This window comes from Zingiber officinale, chromosome 4B (genome assembly GCF_018446385.1).
Source record: "Zingiber officinale cultivar Zhangliang chromosome 4B, Zo_v1.1, whole genome shotgun sequence".
Taxonomy (NCBI): Eukaryota; Viridiplantae; Streptophyta; class Magnoliopsida; order Zingiberales; family Zingiberaceae; genus Zingiber; species Zingiber officinale.
In genome coordinates, this window is record NC_055993.1 from 135,819,115 (window position 1) to 135,837,448 (window position 18,334).

Here is an 18,334-nt window from a genome sequence, read left to right on the forward strand (position 1 = left end):
TATAGGAAAACGAAGACCGACAGAAAGCTCCGCGCAGCGGCCTATGGGGCCGAGCGGAAGGATCGGCTAAACTAATTTCAAAGATTTCGAAATTGTCTGTCAAAATATCAAAGTCCCGCTGTTCGAATCGGGACTGCATGGTGGTGTACCATGGGCCGAGCGATTGGTCTTCGGGATTTGAAGAACTAGCCATTGGCCGATCGGAAGGAATCAAAAGGCAAAAAGGCAGGAGAAAAATGACAGCAAAGGAAAGGAGGTTTCAAGGATCGAAATTGAGGAAAAAATGCGGAGGAAACACCGGAAAGGAGGAAGGAAAGATATAAAATCTTACTGCGAGGAAACGGATCGCGAAAAAAGAGCCGGAGAGCGTCGGAGAGCAGAAACAGGATCGCTGGAGCTCCAAAGCACTGGAGGCAGTGGTCGAGATCACGGAAGCAAATAAGGGAGAGAAGGAAACGAAGGCTTTATAGGGCGGGGGCCGGCCGGCCTCCACCGTTGGATCCAGGTCATGGGAATCAAAGAATGCATCGAGCCGTCCATTTCGAATCGCTTCGATCACATCAAAACACCACGCCAGCGCCGCCGTACACCGATGGCATTGCTCCACGTGACATTCAATCATTCGGAGCATTTAATGAAAGCATGCTCAACCTTAATGTCGAAGATTGGCGCAGAATACTAGGAGATCCGGTGAAGACCATTGTTGATTCGCTTAAGGCTGCCTCTATGGTCGGCCGAGCGGATGATACAAGCACGGAGGAACCGCTCGGCCGGATTCTTGGTCCAGTCAGTCGGACTATCCGCCTCCTTCGACTAGACTTGAAGGGGAGGCAAGTGATCTGGTAGTAAGGGCAGGGGGCCCTGCCCTGTGAAGTCAACGCGCACGTGGAAGCCACAGTGGCAATCGTCCATCCGGAGAGGGCCAGGTCCGACCGGACGGCCGGATAGGGCAGGGTCCGACCGGACGTCCGGCCGGCCAATGGAATCGAACGCCCGGAGAGGGATGGGTCCGATCGGCTTGCCGACCGGACGATATACGGCTGATGGTTAAAGGCGCCCTGTCGAAATCAGGGTTCCGGCGCTCAGTGGAAAAGGTCATGGGCCGAGCGGACCTCACGCTCGGCCAAAGCCATAAGGTAACACTGCTAATAGTCCTCATAAAGCACGTGATGGAGGATCTCCCCAAGTAAACCATCGCATATGTCCGGCCAGATGTTGAGAGAGCTGTCCGTCCGGAAGCTAGATTTGGAGCAAAGAGGAAAAGGACAAGGAACGTCTTTTTCTGACAGCAGGTATGTTTCACGTGGGGGCCATGCTCCAAATCTTGTGACAGGGGATTCCGCTATCCCATCGAGGACATGCTAAGATTGTAGCAGTATGGGTTAGGGAAGCTCACTGACAAGTCTTTACTGGAGTATGGGCTATGGACACGTGTACACCTCGGAAGGCGTACACTCACTTCTTCGCTGCCCTATATAAAGGCCCTTATTTTTCGCCGGAGGTACGTTTTCGAGGAGTTCTGGAGCCACTTTTTCTCTCTTGAGCTTCGCCTGACTTAAGTGTCGGAGGGTCGCCGCCGGGAACCCCTTCCCGGCCCGACTTCTGTGCAGGTTCGCCGGAGCTGTGTTACCAGTCGAAGATCCACGTCGACAGCCGGAGAGCGCCCCGTGCCCAGCGTCCGTTGGTTCAGCATTCGGACAGGATTAAACATCAATGTCGTCAATAAAGTACAAATTAAGAAATTTCATAAGATACTCAAATCCAATGACTCTCTATGTCCTATAAAGGGATATCAAGATATGAGTTTGGTGAAGGAGTTAGTTACCATGTCGTGTCAAAATATACTTGATTGTCACTTCACCTTTTTCGATGATGTCTTTCACAAAATGATATCGATGTCTATGTGTTTGGTTCTACTATGAAACTTAAAGTCTCAAATGTAAGCAATAGCAGCCTGATTATCACAATAAATTATCACTGATCTCCCACTATCCGCTACAATCCCTACGATATCTAATAATCTTCAGAGACAAACACTTTCTTAAACTATTATATGGAGTAAGCCACAAACTCAACCTCTATTATAGATAGAGCATCGCGGGTTTGTTTCTTACTACTTCATAAGATGTAGGGCTGTAATCGAGTCGAGCCGAACTCGAGCTCATGCCAGCTCGAGCTCGAGCTCAAGCTCGAGAAAACTGCATAGGCTCGAGCTCGGCTCAAGCTTGATCGAGCTTGTGAGTTTGAGCTCGAGCTCGAGCTCGAGTCAAGCTCAAGTCGAGCTCGAGCCGGCTCGAGCTTGACTTGGAAAAATAAATTAAAAACCTGTCCCAATGGAGATTTGAACCGTAGACCTCAAATACACCAAATGATATGCTCTAGCCACAAACTCCTCCTTAACTTATTCTTTATTTTAAAAGTACTAATAATTTTAATTACTAAAATATTAAATTTGTAGGACCGTTAGATTCGATATATCTAGGGGGGTGAATATCGATTAGAAATTTTAGAGTATAAACGCAGCGGTAACGTAAAATAGATACAGTGTTTTTTTTTACTTCGTTCGGAGCCTGTGACGACTCCTACTCGAAGGCCCGTACTCCGTGAGTACTTTCGTTGGGCAATTCACTAGCAGTTCGAAATAATGATTACAAAAACCAGTACAATGAATGCTAATGAAAATGAAAAGCAAATACCAACAATAAAGACAAGAAAGGAGCGTAGTGTCGGAGCTTTGTTAGCGTCGCAGAAGTGCAGAGCAGTGGAAGACTTTTCTTTTCGTTGTTGTACTGAAGCTCTCCTCTGACCCTTCTTTTATATGAGGCTCGGGGCGCCCTGGCTTTACAGAGCTCCACGTGGCGACGCGCGATCAGGATGAAATTTCCCTCCCGGGCGCTCGGATCCCTTCCGGGCGCCCGGACCCTGTTTTCCCGCAGAATCCGTCCTGCAAGACAAACGTTAGTCCGGAGGCAAATTTACCCTGCAACACAGATTGTTAGCAAAAGCAAAGTGAGTATGAATTAGCAAAAGTAGTATGACTTAGATTCCGTCTTTCCGAGACCGGAATCTAGTCACGATCTCGACTTAGATATCCGAAATGGATCTAAGCCGGATCGACGCCTAATGTTCCCTTCCCGGGAACGCGTCCTCGCAGTCACTCCCCTCCAGTGACTTACCTTACTTACCTGCCAGACGTCCGGTCAGCCCTTCGACCCGTCTGGACTTCTCGCCAGCTATCCGGTCAGCCCGTCGACCTAGCTGGACTTCTCGCCAACCGTCCGGTCAGCCCGTCGACCCGCTTGACTTCGCCACCATCCGGCCACCTCGACCTAGCCGACTTCGCTAAGCGTCCGGTCACCTGCCGACCCGCTTGACTTCGCCACCATCCGGCCACCTGCGACCTAGCCGACTTCGTGCCAGACATCCGGTCAGCCCGTCGACCTGTCTGGACTTCTCCTGCACACTCGATCAAAGTGTCAGACAAAAACAAACTAACTTAACCTGATTTGTCATTCATCAAAACCTGGGTTAAATCGTTAGTGCTAACCGCACCAACAAAATTAACCTGGCTCGATAAGGCTAGACGAGCCTTCGAGCCAGTGTTAAATAAGCTCGAGCTCGGCTCGAATGTTAAACGAGCCGGCTCGAGCTCGGTCAAATTCGAGCTCGAGTTGAGCTTTAACCGAGCCGCTCACGAGCGGCTCAACTCATTTGCACCCCTAATAAGATGGCCCCGCCATTAAGCAAGAAACTAAAACCCGATGTTGATTTTCGCTTGTCCAGATTATCTCCCCAATTAGCGCTCAAGCAACACACAAGGCGCAAATTGCCTCCTCCATAACACAAGGATAAGTTTATAGTTACTTTAAGTTATCGAAAAATCTTTTCACTGCTCTCTAGTGACCCCTCCTAAAATTTGCCTAATATTTGCTTATCAGATTACTACATATCATATGTCCGATCAAGTACACATTATTACATACATAAGACTTCTAATTGCACTAGAGTAAGACACTGTACTCATTTCCCTTACCTCTTCCTGAGTGATAGGACATTTCCAAGCTTAGGGCTTCACCTTTAGTGATCAGAGTATCTATGGGATTATATTCACTCATCCCAAAAGTGCTCAAGAATTTTCATAATGTAAGTCTGTTGTGAAAGAGCCAATATTTTTCTCGAGTGATCCCTCTGGATCTATCTGTACTAAGAGGATAAATTCAGCTTCACCCATATATCTTTAATGTTAAAACTGGTTGACAATCATATTTTAATTGTTATTAAATACTCAATATAATTCTCAGCCAATAGTGTGTCATCCACACACAATGATAGAATCATAGAGTTGTCTGACCATATTAGATAGACACGATGATCCTCCTTGACCATCGTAAAATCGTAAGATCACACCTCCTCATGAAATCTTAGGTATCACTACCGGAATAGCTATTTCAGGTCATATATTAACTTCTGAAGTCGATTGATCTTATCTTCCTGGCCTACTAGAATAAACTGAATGGATTGTTCCACGTAGAGCTCCTCATCCAAATTTCTATTAAGGAAAGTAGTTTTAACGTCCATATGATGTAGACAAATCAATGTAAACTTGACTACTGGGGAGAAAGTCTCCTCGTAGTCAATTCCCTTTATTTGTGTGTAACCCTTGACTACCAAACATGATTTATACTTCTTGATCGATCCATCGGTCTTCCATTTGATTTTGAGAACTCACTTGTTCCCAATGTCCTTTCTATCCTTAGGTAAGTCAACTAGGTCCTTGACCTTGTTGACTTCCATTGATTCCATTTCTTCCTACTTGGCCTTTAACTATTGGTCCTTTGCTAAACCCTCGAGAGCCTCTCTGAATGTCCTTGGTTCTCCGTTATCCTCTGGGAGTTAAAATGAGAATCTCATCTTCAATCGGAAAATGACAATGAGGTACCTTTTCTCGATAACTCCTACTAGGAGAGAGAGTCACCACACCTGAAGATGGACCACTCCCACTAGAACCAAAATCCTTGATACGACCTATCCTGCTCCTGGGTTCAGCTGAGCCACCAAACTCATCCATCTCGTAGAAAGTGAAGTCTCGATTGATTTCACCTCTCTTAGGGGAATCCTTCTCAAGAAACTTGGCATCATGAGATTTAATCTCAGTGGCAGTCCCGTATGTGTGCAAGGAACATATGCCCCTTAGAGTGGTCAGAGTACCTGATGAAAATACACTTCTTTTCTCACGGGCCTAACTTGTCATATTTGTCATAAGCATACACGCACAACCCCATGGTTTTAATTTGCTAAGGTTAGGTTGCCTTCCTTTCCAAAGTTCGTATGAGGTGCTTGTTGGTCCCGATAGTGACCGACTAGAGGGGGAGAATAGCCTTGCAATAAAAAACAAATCTTCCTCGAACTTTTATAGCGTAATTAAATCTAACACTTGCATAAACGAAATTAAGAAATTAAATAAATAAAAAGACGCACAATCGATTTACTTAATTACAATCGGGAAGATTGTTAATCAAAAAAAGTTAAAAGCGTACTAAATCTCTCTTTCAGGCGAAGAAACCTCTTTACAACAATTTGCACACTCAATTATAGAACAGAACTCAAGAAGATTCAATTACAAATGTTGTGTTCTATTTCCTAGGTACAGGAGTCATTTTATAGCTCCCTGAAAATCTTATCCTGCCTTCCATAGGGCTGGAAGGCACCTCCAGCAAAGCACCAGTAGATAAAAATTTATCCACTGCCAACGACAAAATCTGCCTGGTTGAAAGAGTATTCCACAGAAGGCGCGGAAAATTTCTAACTATTTTAAAAAGATAAGAATTAATTAAAAAATATTTAATTAATTTTTAACAAAAAATTAAGGCATTTGTAACATAAAATTAAGGCTCACTAGAGGGGCGCCCTATGGTGGATCGGTAAGCCGGTTGTGATGCTAATCGAGTGATCGTGACCTAAAAAAGTAAATGAATGCATGTCGAATGAGGAGTTGGATTTGACGGCACGAAATCGAATGTGACCTGGACCCGGAAGGCAACATGTAGGCCAGGACCCAACAGCGACACTCAGGCCAGGATATGAGATCAACACGCAGGCTGGGATATGAGATCGGCACATAGACCGGGATATGAGATTAACAAGCAGGCCGGGATACAATAACGGCACGAAGGTCGAAACAAAACGACGACTCTACGGCCAGAACACAATAGTGACACAAAGGTTTGAGATAACGACACGTAGGCCTGAAGGTCGGAACGCAATCACGACACCCCGGCCAAAGGCATACAACGACGAGGAATCTACATCGGATAAGCGTCGGATTCTCAAAGATAGCGACAGCTAGCCATGGTGTGGAGGTGGCAGCAACTATGGCACGAAGGCCATGGCTGTGGTGGGCAACAACGACACCCTCAGCATGGAGTGGGTCGTGGCCTCGTGGGTGACCGGCGGCAGCTAGGAGGCGACTGTCGGTGTGGAGAGGAGGCGTCAACAAAGGTGGGGTTAGTGGCGTGCATGAGGGAAAAGGGAGCTGCTACCCGCATGACAGGAGATAGCGACGAGACGCGTCCTCGTCGTCGTATGCGATGGCAGCCGCTAGATGCAGCGACGGTTCGCCAAAGAGAGGCAGAGAGGAGAGGGGCGATTCAGTCATGGAGATGGCAGGCATTGACGACGAATGGCAGCAGAGGCGGCGTTCGCGAGGGTGAGGCGGTCTTCCTCAACATGAGGCGACAGCATATCACGAGAGAGAGAAGAGGAGAGGCGACATCGGTGTCATTGGGATGGAGAAGGAAGAGGGGAGTCGACAGCTGAGGGAATGAGAAGCATCGATGTCAGCATGAACGCATGGCAACGAGGGGAATGAGGCGTTGGAGGTCTGTAGGTGTGAGGGAAGCAAGTATGTGTGTTGCCGACGCCAGGGGAGGCAATGAGGCGGCTGAGGCGTGCTTTCCCAATGGTGGCAGCGGAAGAGAACAAAGAAGCTGGCCTCTCTCCGATGCTTCTTCCGACGGTGAAAACCCTAAAGGAAGAAGACGACCCTCTCCCTCTGAAAGCGGAAAAAACCCCAAGTCCCCCCTCAAGAGTGCTTCCTCCCCTCTCTTAAAGCCCTAAACAATGGAATGACAAAAATGCCCTCCCTCCTCCCCTTAATTCTTCTTGGATCCCTAAGATATATCCACATCACCGTCCATGGCCGTCATTTGTCAGTGTCCCAATGCAGCCATCGATGATTTCCGACCATGAAAGCCAATTGTTAACCATCCGAAGCGGTTGTCGAGGCTTGCAATGCGCAGAAATCGTGATACGTGATTTTTGTTTTTTGTTGCAACAATCTCTGCCGTGACAAACACGATTGTTGAGCATCAGCCTCCCGACGCAGTCACCGGGTCTCGCCGACCACATACGTCGATTGCCCGCCTCCTCACGAGGTCGTCGATGCCCACGATTTGCACTTCTACAACGATAATTTCTACCACAACAAACACTGTTCATCGACCCACAACTCGACACCGACACACGACGCAATATGCGTCCACTCCCATTTCAAAATCCATCGTAGAACCCTTAGTCAAGGACATCGTTGAGCTCAACGGCAAAGAACCATTCCTAGTTGGTGAGATTAGTAACGACACCATCAACTCCAATGATCTTCCATTTCATTGAACCTAGTTCTGATATTAATGTCAAATTTATTTTGGCATATCAAAAGCATATAATACATTACAAATTTAAAAAAAAAAAAAATCTTAATATACCTCAATCATAAACTCCTTAAACTATGAACTCATAGTCGGGATAATAGTCACGATTATCAAACTATAATTCGATTATCTTCCTTAGCGTATAATATGTCTTGGCCATTACCAACAGACCATAACATTACAAACTAACCAAAATCTCCAGTGAATTCATTTCGTTTCGTTACATCTCTATGAAACCCTTCATTTACTGTTAAATGAGAAATCAAGAGAGTCCATCAAATAATTGAAGGTTCTAAAACGAAAAAGAATCCCGAACACGTGGGAGTTGGCAGTTGGTCCAACCCAACTGCTCCCCGCTTCCATTCCATTTATGTACACGATAAACGACGAGCGCCGAGTCGGAACTCGGAGGCGAGTTACGACTCGACCGAGTTCTCCCGCACTAGCTCACGAAGCGCCCGCTCCGACTCGATGCCATCCGCCCGGGCGACGAACGGGTGCCCCAGAAGATCCGCTACCGACCACCGCTTCCCGCTCTCCTTCTGCAGGCAGCACTCGATGAATTCCCGGAACTCGCCCGAGGCGGCACCCTCCGCTACCGTCCCGATCGCCCCTCCTAAGCAGATCGCCACCATCAGCGCCGCCCAGTCAGGCTGCGCCCCCTCCGGTAGCAGCGGAAAATGACCGCGGTGCAGTTCCAGCACCGCCAGCCCGAGGCTCCACACGTCAGCCGCGTACGGGTCGTAGTCCCCGCCGTGCGACGCCGGATCGAACCGCTCCGGGCTCATGTAGGCGCAGGTGCCCACGTAGGAGTCGCAGGGGTCGAGCGACCGCCGCAGCACCTTGCCAACCCCGAAATCGGCGATCTTGACCACGCCGACGGAGTTGATGAGGAGATTGGCGGGTTTGATGTCGCGGTGCACGATCTGGCGGGAGTGGAGTTCCGCGAGGCCTAGGAGGGCCTGGCGTGCGATGGAGGCGAGCGCGGACTCCGGAAAGGGGCGGCTCCCTCGTCGGCGGAGCAGGGCGTCGAGGGATCCGCCGTCCATGTGCTCGAGGAGGAAAGAAACATCACCGGATGGGGTGGTGATGACGGAGTGCAAACGAACCACGTGGTTACAGTCCGAAGCGCGGCGTAGGATGTCGATCTCGCGGTACGCCTGACGCCGGAGCAACGGATCTGCGCGGACAACCTTGAGCGCGTACACGGCGGCACTGCGGCGGTGACGGACCCTGTGAACGGTGCCCCCGTTGCCGTGGCCGAGCACCCGAATCTTCTCGAAGTCCGAGACCCGCAGCTCAGTCGACGGGGCCAACGAGGAGGAAGAGGAAGAAGAGCACAGTGCCGCCGCTGCCGCCGGAAGAGGAGGAAGAGCGAAGCGGACGCCACAGTCAACGGCGGCGGCTGTTTCCGGAAGTTCGAGGGTGAGATGAAGCTGGGGAAGCCTTCGATTGCCGACGGCTGCCATGGCGAAACCTTCGGTGAAAGGATTAGGGCTCGATCGGCGACCCTTCGATTCGAAAGGTAGCGCTTTTATTAATAGCGAGTGGGATGAGATAAGTGAGAATCCGGTCACCGTCGGTAGGATAACCAAAGCCCTACGACCCGGCCATATAATTGCACACTGGTGGACACATGGGTCCGTTGGCCAAGGAGGTGAAGGCTTTCTGCGGTGCGCAGATCCCATCGACCAGCGTGAGTTAAACGTGGAGACGGCGGACGAAGTCGGGTAGAAGGTGTGGGGATGGCTTGCGTTTTTTGGTAATTAATTAAGAGGCCATTTAATTAATAAATCAGTATTATTAATGGAAAAAAAAAAGGGACACGTGAACTATACGGTCATTTTTTACGCACGAGGCGGGCCCATCGTTAGTCAGTTAGGCTGGGGGGTGTGAAATTTATAATACTAATATTTTATTGTTATATTTTAAATGGCAATTTATGAAAAGGTACACCCTGTTTTTTCAATTAACCAAAAACATACCGTACTTTATTAATTACCTAAGCATTAATTTATTTTATCTTTCCATGTTACCCCTATGTTAAAGCATATAACCTTAATATCACACTCCCTCCCCCATATCTCTTTCCTTTTCTCTAGCTATCCATTTATTCAACTCAAATTCATTTTTTTAAAACACATTATTAGGAAGACTAAAAATAATAATAGATGATATATTTGACTTCTTGTTATCTAAGAAATTCATATGACCTGAAACGGGTGCAATCAAAATTCTCTAAGTTTATCAGTAGGCTTCAACCATAAATTTACAGGACCTAAAACGGGTGCAATTGGAACTCTCTAAATCAATTAATGAGTTTCGAACCTAGAAAGTTCCGATTATACTCGTTTTTCCAAAGTTGTTAAAGTGTTATTGAAAAAAAAATTGATTAAAATTTCACATGGGATCTAATATGAGTTCATATCAAGCCCAATGTGAGATTTCAGTCGATTTCACTTGAAATCTACTAATTGACTTAGAAAGCTCTGATTGCATACATTTTAGGTTATGTGGATTTCTGATATTACAAAGAGTCAAATATGTCTTTCGTTGTTTATTTCGATTTCTTTGTAAGCATTTAAATGTTATTGAAAGAATCGGTTAAAATCTCACATTGGGTCTTATATGAGTTATGGTCCAACATGAGATTTCAGTCAATTTTTTCAATAATATTTTAATACATCATGAGAAGCTAAAATAAATAATAGAGGACATATTTGGACTTCTTGCAACCTTAGAAATCTACAGGACCTGAAATAGGTACAATAAGAGCTCTCTATGTAAATTAGTGGAGTTCGACTAAAATCAGCTGAAATTCTACGTTGGGCCTGATATGAGTTTATATTAGGCCCAATGTGGGATTTCAGCTGATACTTTCAATAACATTTTAATACATTCGGAGAAGCCAAAATAAATAATATAAAATATATTTGGACTTCTTGCAACCTCAAGAATTCAGAGGGTCTAAAATGGGTACAATTGAAACTCTCTAAGTTAATTAATGGATTTTGATCGAAATCTTACATTAGGCTTGATATGAGTTCATACTTGGACTCCTTGCAACTTAAAAAATCCACAGGACTTTAAATTTGTGTAATCAAAGCTCTCTACGTCAATTAGTGGGTTTCAACCAAAATGGTAGAAATCCCGCGTTAGACTTGATATGAACTCATATTAGGCCCAGTGTGGAATTTCAGTCGATTTTTCAATAAAACTTTAATATCTCTGGAGAAGTCGAAAATAAATATTTGGACTTCTTGTAACCTCAAAAATTCACAAGATCTTAAATGGATACAATCAGAACTCTCTAGGTAATCAGTGGATTTCAATCAAAATCAGTTGGAATTCCACATTAGGCCTGATATGAACTTAGGGGTGTCAATTTTGAACCCAACTCGAGGACCCAACCTGAGTCGACCGGAAAAAAAAATCAAGTTCAAGTTGACCATTTTTAGGTTCGGGTTGGAGCATTTTTAGGTTAAAAATTTTCGAGTTTAGTTAGGTTCTGGGTTGATCTAAATATAGGGTTTAGTGATTTTTTTTTTTGTTAAATAAAATTTTATTTTAAAAATTAAGATATTTTTATGCATTAATATCAATGTTAGTATGATAATGATGGAGTATTGAGATAAATGTGAAAAATTATAGAAAAAATAGTAAAAAAAATGTTGTTTTGAATAGGATTTTTGGGTTATTCGGGTTGGTCGGGTTCGGTTTAGGAGTTTCGGGTTGAATTTGGGTTTAGGTTCTGATCAAATTCAGGTTGGGTTTTAAAAAAGAAAATTCAATCCGACTCGAACCACTTGAATTGACATTCTTATATGAACTCATATTAGGTCCAATATAGGATTTCAATCAATTTTTAAATAACATTTTAACACTTCTAAAGAAGTAAAATAAATAATGAATATCATATTTGAACTCCTTGTAATTTTATAAATCCACAGGACTTGAAATGAAGAGAGGAGAGAGAGATGTTGAGGTTGAATGCCGTTGATTGGAGGGATAGAATGGGAAGGCTAAATAAATTAATGTATCATTCTGTAATTATTAAAGTATAGTATGCTTTTTAATCAATTTAGAAGGGTAGGTACGTCCTTTTATAAATTATCTTGATTTAAAATCAATATTAAATAATAAAATTAAATAAGTTTTAGTATGATATTTATTATAATATTAATTGACCCTAGAGCATAGGACCGACGGTGGACGCATGATATCTCTGATGTAATGTGCAGGAGTCGATTATCAAGAGCTGATGATCTGGGATTACCCCTACCATACGTCTAATATCTGTGTATCTGTATTTATCTTTCTCTATATTCGTATGACTGATATTAGGGGTCGTTAAGGTAACATATCTAATTTATTATTATTATTATTTAATGAAAAAAATAATTGGCATAAAATATTAACAAAAGGGTTTCTGCGGGAGTTTATGATGTTGAGTGCCCACCCCACCTATTAGCCGCCTCTGGGCCACTTGCTTTGAGTCCAAATCAATTGATTGATAATCAATAAACATTTTCAAATAAATGACGAGATAGAATTATGAAGGTGACAAGAAGCAACTCATGTGGCCTCCCTTCAAGTCAATGAAAAGCAGAAAATATAAAAATAATAAATTTGATTAACTAGACTTAAGTGATCGTGCTAGATAGGGTTAGACATGGTGGACTAATCGAAGGACCAGTTAAGAAGGGATGAAAATATTATTTAGGCTGGAAGAGAGATTTTAGACTCATTGGGCTCAATTGGATGAGACAGATTAAAGGGATTAATCATGGTTAATTAAGCAATCGAGTCCCATGAGGTAATTATAATTAATTAAATAAATTATTTATGTAAATATATTCTTTTCATTATAAATTTAGCGTCTCATCCTGTCTCAAAGTCGAATAGATGGAAAGCTGAAGATATGGTATTCCTGTTGACCATTTATAGACTCTGTTCAGACCTGCAATACAAAGACGTCGGTGTCGAACTAAAAAAGGGGTCCCCGACGTTAGTCCTGCGACGCTCAAGTCAGCCACTGACGATGAAACAGAAGGTAGAGCAAAAATGAATGGTAGAGAACACAGTGTCTCGCATATTACATACCTCTACTGATGTTTCGACCACCTTTATATAGAGCTCCTATAACGTGTGTGCACACTCTCCAAGACAAGAACGCTTCTCAAAATTTTTCCTGAAAAGATTTATCAGTAAAGTGTCTCTGACACAGTACCTTAACAAGTCGAACATATCTCTGAAGTGACAGTGGAAGTTTCTGCCGTACGATCTTCTAGCTGTCCATGTCTGATGTCGGCGGTACCAACTAATTAACAAAAAGATATCGATGGATATCATAGGGAGTGTACTGCTAGACCGAGCGGATTGACTGCTCTGTCGAAATTTCGCCGCTCTAGTGTCCCGTCCGCGCGGCTAGAACCTCGCTACTCCTATGTGTGTGTCCGCTCGACCGAAGTTCCCCTCTACCACTGTCGAGACTTGCTGCCAGGCCGAGTGGGGTAGCAGTTCGACCGAAATTAAACTCTGCTGTCTGGGTCAAGCGGGGGTAGCCGCTCTGTCCGACTTCTGCACCTTGTCTTCTTTGCCTGGCGTCTAATAATCCATTGAACGTTGGTCATTTGATATCTCCCCATGTCGGGCATGAGTTTAGACCGAAACCTTCTTCCTCGATCGAAACATACTTCACCCAATCGATAGTATCGATCGTCTTAATTTTCACCTTCATCGTAACCATGCAATATGAATCCTCGTCAGCACTGCATCGGTGCCTATTCTATATATATCATTTCAACTAACTAAATCAAAAGGAACCAATCTTGTTACTTATTTATTTATTTATTGCATATTCTTAAAAATAGACAATTTGTTCTTTATCTGCTATAATTATTTATTCATTTATAAATATTTTGTTTTTATAAAATAAATATATTTTCAGTCATAATAATAAAATAAGACAATAATTATGGAATAAAAGGATGTCGCTAGGAATGGCTATCAAATGTGCCAATCAATCATTCCCTACACAACACGGCACAATTATCAAAGTTTTTTCCTTTATTTTTTCATTTAAAAAACATCAATATATATATTAGAAAATAATAGAAAGGAATGCCTTTTAAATTTTGTTTTTTGTCTACACGAGATATATAAAATAATTATCTTGTTAAGTTCGTTAAACCAAACGGGTGGTTGTCTTAATACTGTATTTTTTTTATTAATCCAGTTATTTAATTTTTAATAAATTTTGAAAGTAGATAATCCAATTCTAAAAAAATTCCTACCGACCAATAAAATAAATTCAAAAAACACATATATCTACGATCCAACTTGATAATTGAATAATCCTCAGTGTTTGGGTTACCCGTCTGGCCATTTACCGTCGCACTGCATTTGTAGGAACCGAAGGTGCATGCACCCAACATCCGCACTTATAACGTGTCACGTTCACTTCATTATCTTCTTCGTGTCACGTTCACACACCATCAATTTTATGGAATTGGAGTTTGGCGTCGAATGGCCTACTGAGCTTTTCATGGGCCCCTCAAGCTGATGCGACTTACGTTATCACTTCGCTGATGTCGCTGATGACGTTTTCTGCATAAATAAATTAATCCGTGCTACACAAGATCATGATTTGCATAGGAAGAAGATCATATTTCATTATTTATTCGTGCTACACAAGCTCTAATAAATTAGTAGATCTCGAATTTGTAAATACGAGTTGCGCGTGGGTCACGCCTAACTTTATCTGAAGATGGCCGCATGTGGTGGAGTTTGCTGAAATACAATCGGCATGTAGTCTGAGTCTAATAGGCTAGCGGGGTGGAGTGTTTTTGACTAATCTTTTTCGATTTCTATGGACATCATTGAATGTATTTATAACATACAGATTGTTTTATATGGACGTCAAAATACCATCGATGTCATAGACAGATATATACAAATTTGAAAAATGAAGGTGGATTGGGTTTTCGTAAACTATGAACTTAGGGCCGGGCCTTACCCTTCTGGTTAAGGTGGTCTAGCATATACAATCCAAGGAGGATGCTTTAGGAATCAAGTGGTTGCATCATGCTTACTTAAGGAGAGCAGATGTTTAGACTTAGGAGATGGAACACTTGAGTTCCTTGCTAATCAAGCGATGCTAATCAAGCGAGTACTATAGATATGAGATCTCATCCTATCGATTGTTGGGGAGCCGACGAATGCTATGCAAAGGATACTGTATTGGTTTGAGTAGGATGGTGGAGTGGTTAAGCCCTATGATTTCTTCAGGCAAGTCGGTCCTTAGGTGCGAACGATGTGGAAGTCGTACATTCAACCCAGCAATGCAGTTACGCTTTAAATGCTGACACAAAACGTCTTATGACTAGAGATTATTGGGACCGTTGGTCGGCTAGAAGGGGGGTTGAATAGCCCTGCACAAAAAACAAAACAAACTTTTCTCGGACTTAAAAGAACACTTGCATAAACGATAAATAAAAGAAACTTGAAAGACAGAGATTCAGAGAGTTTATTTGGTTACAACTGGGGAGATTGTTGATTCAAAGAAATGATGCACACTAATTTCTTCTTCAGGCGAAGAAGCCTCTTTACAACAATGAAAGTTCAGAAAGGAAGAAGCTAAACAAAACAGAAAAGTTCACAAATGTTGTATCAAGAATTACTTGTTGTTATTTAACTTCTGGACCAAGGCTGTATTAATAGCCTTGGTTGGGGGCGCCTGGAATGGGATAGAAATCTATCATCGACGCAACGGTCAACATCCACGTCGAAGTGTATAAAATAAGATTCCGGGCGCCCGAACCCTAAAAGTCAACATGGTTGACTTTTTCGATCCGGACCCTCTGCTCCGATGCTGCTCGCCTTGGTCTGGGTCTTCCGCTTCGGCTCCGCTCGCTTGGTGATTTCGACCATCCGGAATAAGACTCAACCGAATCCAACTTCCGGCCTTCTCAAGTAACCTTCTGCTCTAGCTTCTCGTCCCTCAGAAACGTCACGCACCTCCTTTTCGTCCACCCGCATACTCTTCCGCAACACTTCGTCCCTCAGACGCACCGAGCCCGTCGGCTCTCTCCCATGTCGTCATTCTCGCTAGCTGCGTATTTTGTTCGACTTCCTGTGCTCCTAAGCTCCTGCACACTTAGACACAGGGTTAAACATAATAGGACCTAACTTAACATGTTTGATCGCATCAAAATAACCTTCGGGTACCAGCAATCTCCCTCTTTTTGATGTGAGCAACCCAAGTTAAGATAGGGTAAACAACTATAAATTTAGAATACTAAATTTTACAATAAAGTGCAAAAAAGTAAAAACAAATTTTAAGCTACCTCCCCTAGACTTAATTCTCCCTTCTCCCACTTTGATCACATAAAAAATAGGGTACCCAAAAAAAATCTAAAGGTAACGTTTATAAAACTTTGATTTTCAAATATTTTTTGAAAAAAATTATCAAGATTTTTAATAATAATTTTGAGAGCACTAAAAAAGTAATATTTTAGAAAAAATTTCTAAGTATTTTTTTTGAAAAAATAATCAATAATTTTCTCAGTTTAAACAATTTTTAAAAAATAATTTGTGTAGAAATTTTGGTAAAGTAAATCTGATACAAACAAAACTTTAAATAAAAAAATTTAAAAGTAAGAAAAAATTTTCTATGGAAAAAAAATTCTAATTTTTTTAAAAAATTATGCAACATATAAAATACATTTGGGTAAAACACAAGTTTATAAAATAACTTTAAAAAACTTTAAGTTTAAAAAATGAGATTTTTTTTAAGTTAAACTGATTTGCATAGAAAAATTTAAGAATTGTCTAAAAAAAATTAAGTAATTATTCAAAACATTATCTAATTTTAATTTTAATATTTTATCAGTTAGTCAATTAAACATTTTATTTCAATATTTGACTTCCAGACTATGGCGAATTACTATGCTTTCTTGGTTAGTGGAGCAACAACTATTTTTTAGATAAAACCTCATAAGGAAATTAAACGTTTAATTTACTCTCTGAAAGCCTTAAGGCCAATTATACTTTAATTAAAACAAGACTTTGGAACCTAGTAAATGTTCCTTCCAACTAAGTTAATTAGAAATTTCTTAGGAGCATATTTCTTTGAAGTGTTTCTAATTTATCCCTTATGATATCTAAAATACCAGTTCAAATTATATCTTCTAATACTTATACTATATGTGCATGTATTATTTTTCAATTTTTTTATTTCTTTCTCTAAATTGTCATTTTCTAGTTTTAATTTATCAAAGTCTTCTAATAGACATGATTTTGCTAGAATTACTTTTAAATTTTTTTTTTCTAATTTACAATAATCTTTAGGTAATAATTTAACGAATTTAAACATTTTATCGGGAGGAAGAGATTGTACCTGACTTACCTTGTCGATCTCGTTGTCCATGGCTCCCCCTGAACTGCTGCTTTCTTCTGATGTCGCTCCCCCTTCATCGATGCTCTCGATGCTCATTTCGGAAGAGCTTTCTTCGTGTTCGTCTTGATGACTGGCTATCAACGCAAGCCCGGAGAAAGCCTCAACTTCCGATTCAGACGACGTTTCGTCCCACGTCGCCTTTAAAGTCTTGTACTTGTTCATTTGGACAGGCTTCTTTCCTTTGTCCTTATCCTTGTTCCTTACTTAGGGCAGTTGCCCTTAACGTGCCCTTCTTCGTTGCAGTGGTAGCATCTGATTGTCTTTTTCTTTCTACCCTGTGAATGGTTAATTTTTCTTGATTTAAATAACTTTTTAAAACGCCTTACCATCATTACCATTTCTTCGTCGTCGAGAGATGATTCCGACTCATGTTCGTCTCTTGTTATCTTGAAGACGATGTTGTTCTTTGACTCCTTCGTACCTGCACATCTCGATTCATGCAATTCAAAAGCTGAAAATAATTCTTCTAAGGTAATAGATTCTAAGTCCTTAGAGATATAGAAGACATCTACTAGTGATGCCCATTTTGTATTTCTAGGCAATTTATTAAGAGCGTACTTTAGAGAATCTCGGTTGCTTACCTTTTCTCCGAAATTTAAAAGTCGGGTGATGAGCTCCTTAATTCTTGAGTGAAGTTGTGCAATCGTTTCATCTTCTTCAAATCGTAGGTTGGTGAGCTGGTTCCGAAGTAAGTCCCTTCTTGTGATCTTGACTTCGGACGTCTCTTCGTGTAGCTCAAAGAACTTCTCCCAAAGCTCATTTGCTGAGTCGTAGGTGCTGATCCGGTTGACTTCTTATGGCGGAAGGACGCTCAGCAGATAGAACTCTGCTTTGTTGTTTGCCACGTAGTCGGCCTGCTCCTTCTTCGTCCATTGGTAATCTTTCTTTCCCTCGGGTACTATAAAATGGAACTTCATTATTAATAGTAATTCAAAGTCGATTTTAAAGAAGTGGTATCAGAACGAGGTCGTTCTTCACTGGAATCATCGTCGGAAGGGGCAACAAGGCTAAAGGGTGAAGAAGTTGGAGCAAAATTCTTTAAGTTATAGATTTCATCAAGCTCAACTTCAAATGGAATTTGGAGATGGATTCGAATTTGACACGAGGGTGCCTCCACCATTTGTATCCACAAACTTCGATCTTTGGAGATCAAGGATCGAAAATTTTC

The 18,334-nt window shown here is 42.3% G+C and overlaps 1 protein-coding gene across 1 annotated transcript; it reads right to left on the reverse strand.

Moving 5' to 3' along the window:
- Positions 1-7,892: 7,892 nt before the first annotated feature.
- LOC121976915 (mitogen-activated protein kinase kinase 9-like) lies at positions 7,893-9,242 on the reverse strand. The gene has a single exon (XM_042529326.1). The coding sequence runs from the start codon at positions 9,173-9,175 to the stop codon at positions 8,123-8,125; it is 1,053 nt and encodes a 350-aa protein (XP_042385260.1). The 5' UTR covers positions 9,176-9,242; the 3' UTR covers positions 7,893-8,122.
- Positions 9,243-18,334: the final 9,092 nt, after the last annotated feature.

Bases quoted from the DNA above. Each gene is read 5' to 3' on its own strand.
- LOC121976915 (XM_042529326.1), bottom strand. From the start codon at position 9,175: ATGGCAGCCGTCGGCAATCGAAGGCTTCCCCAGCTTCATCTCACCCTC.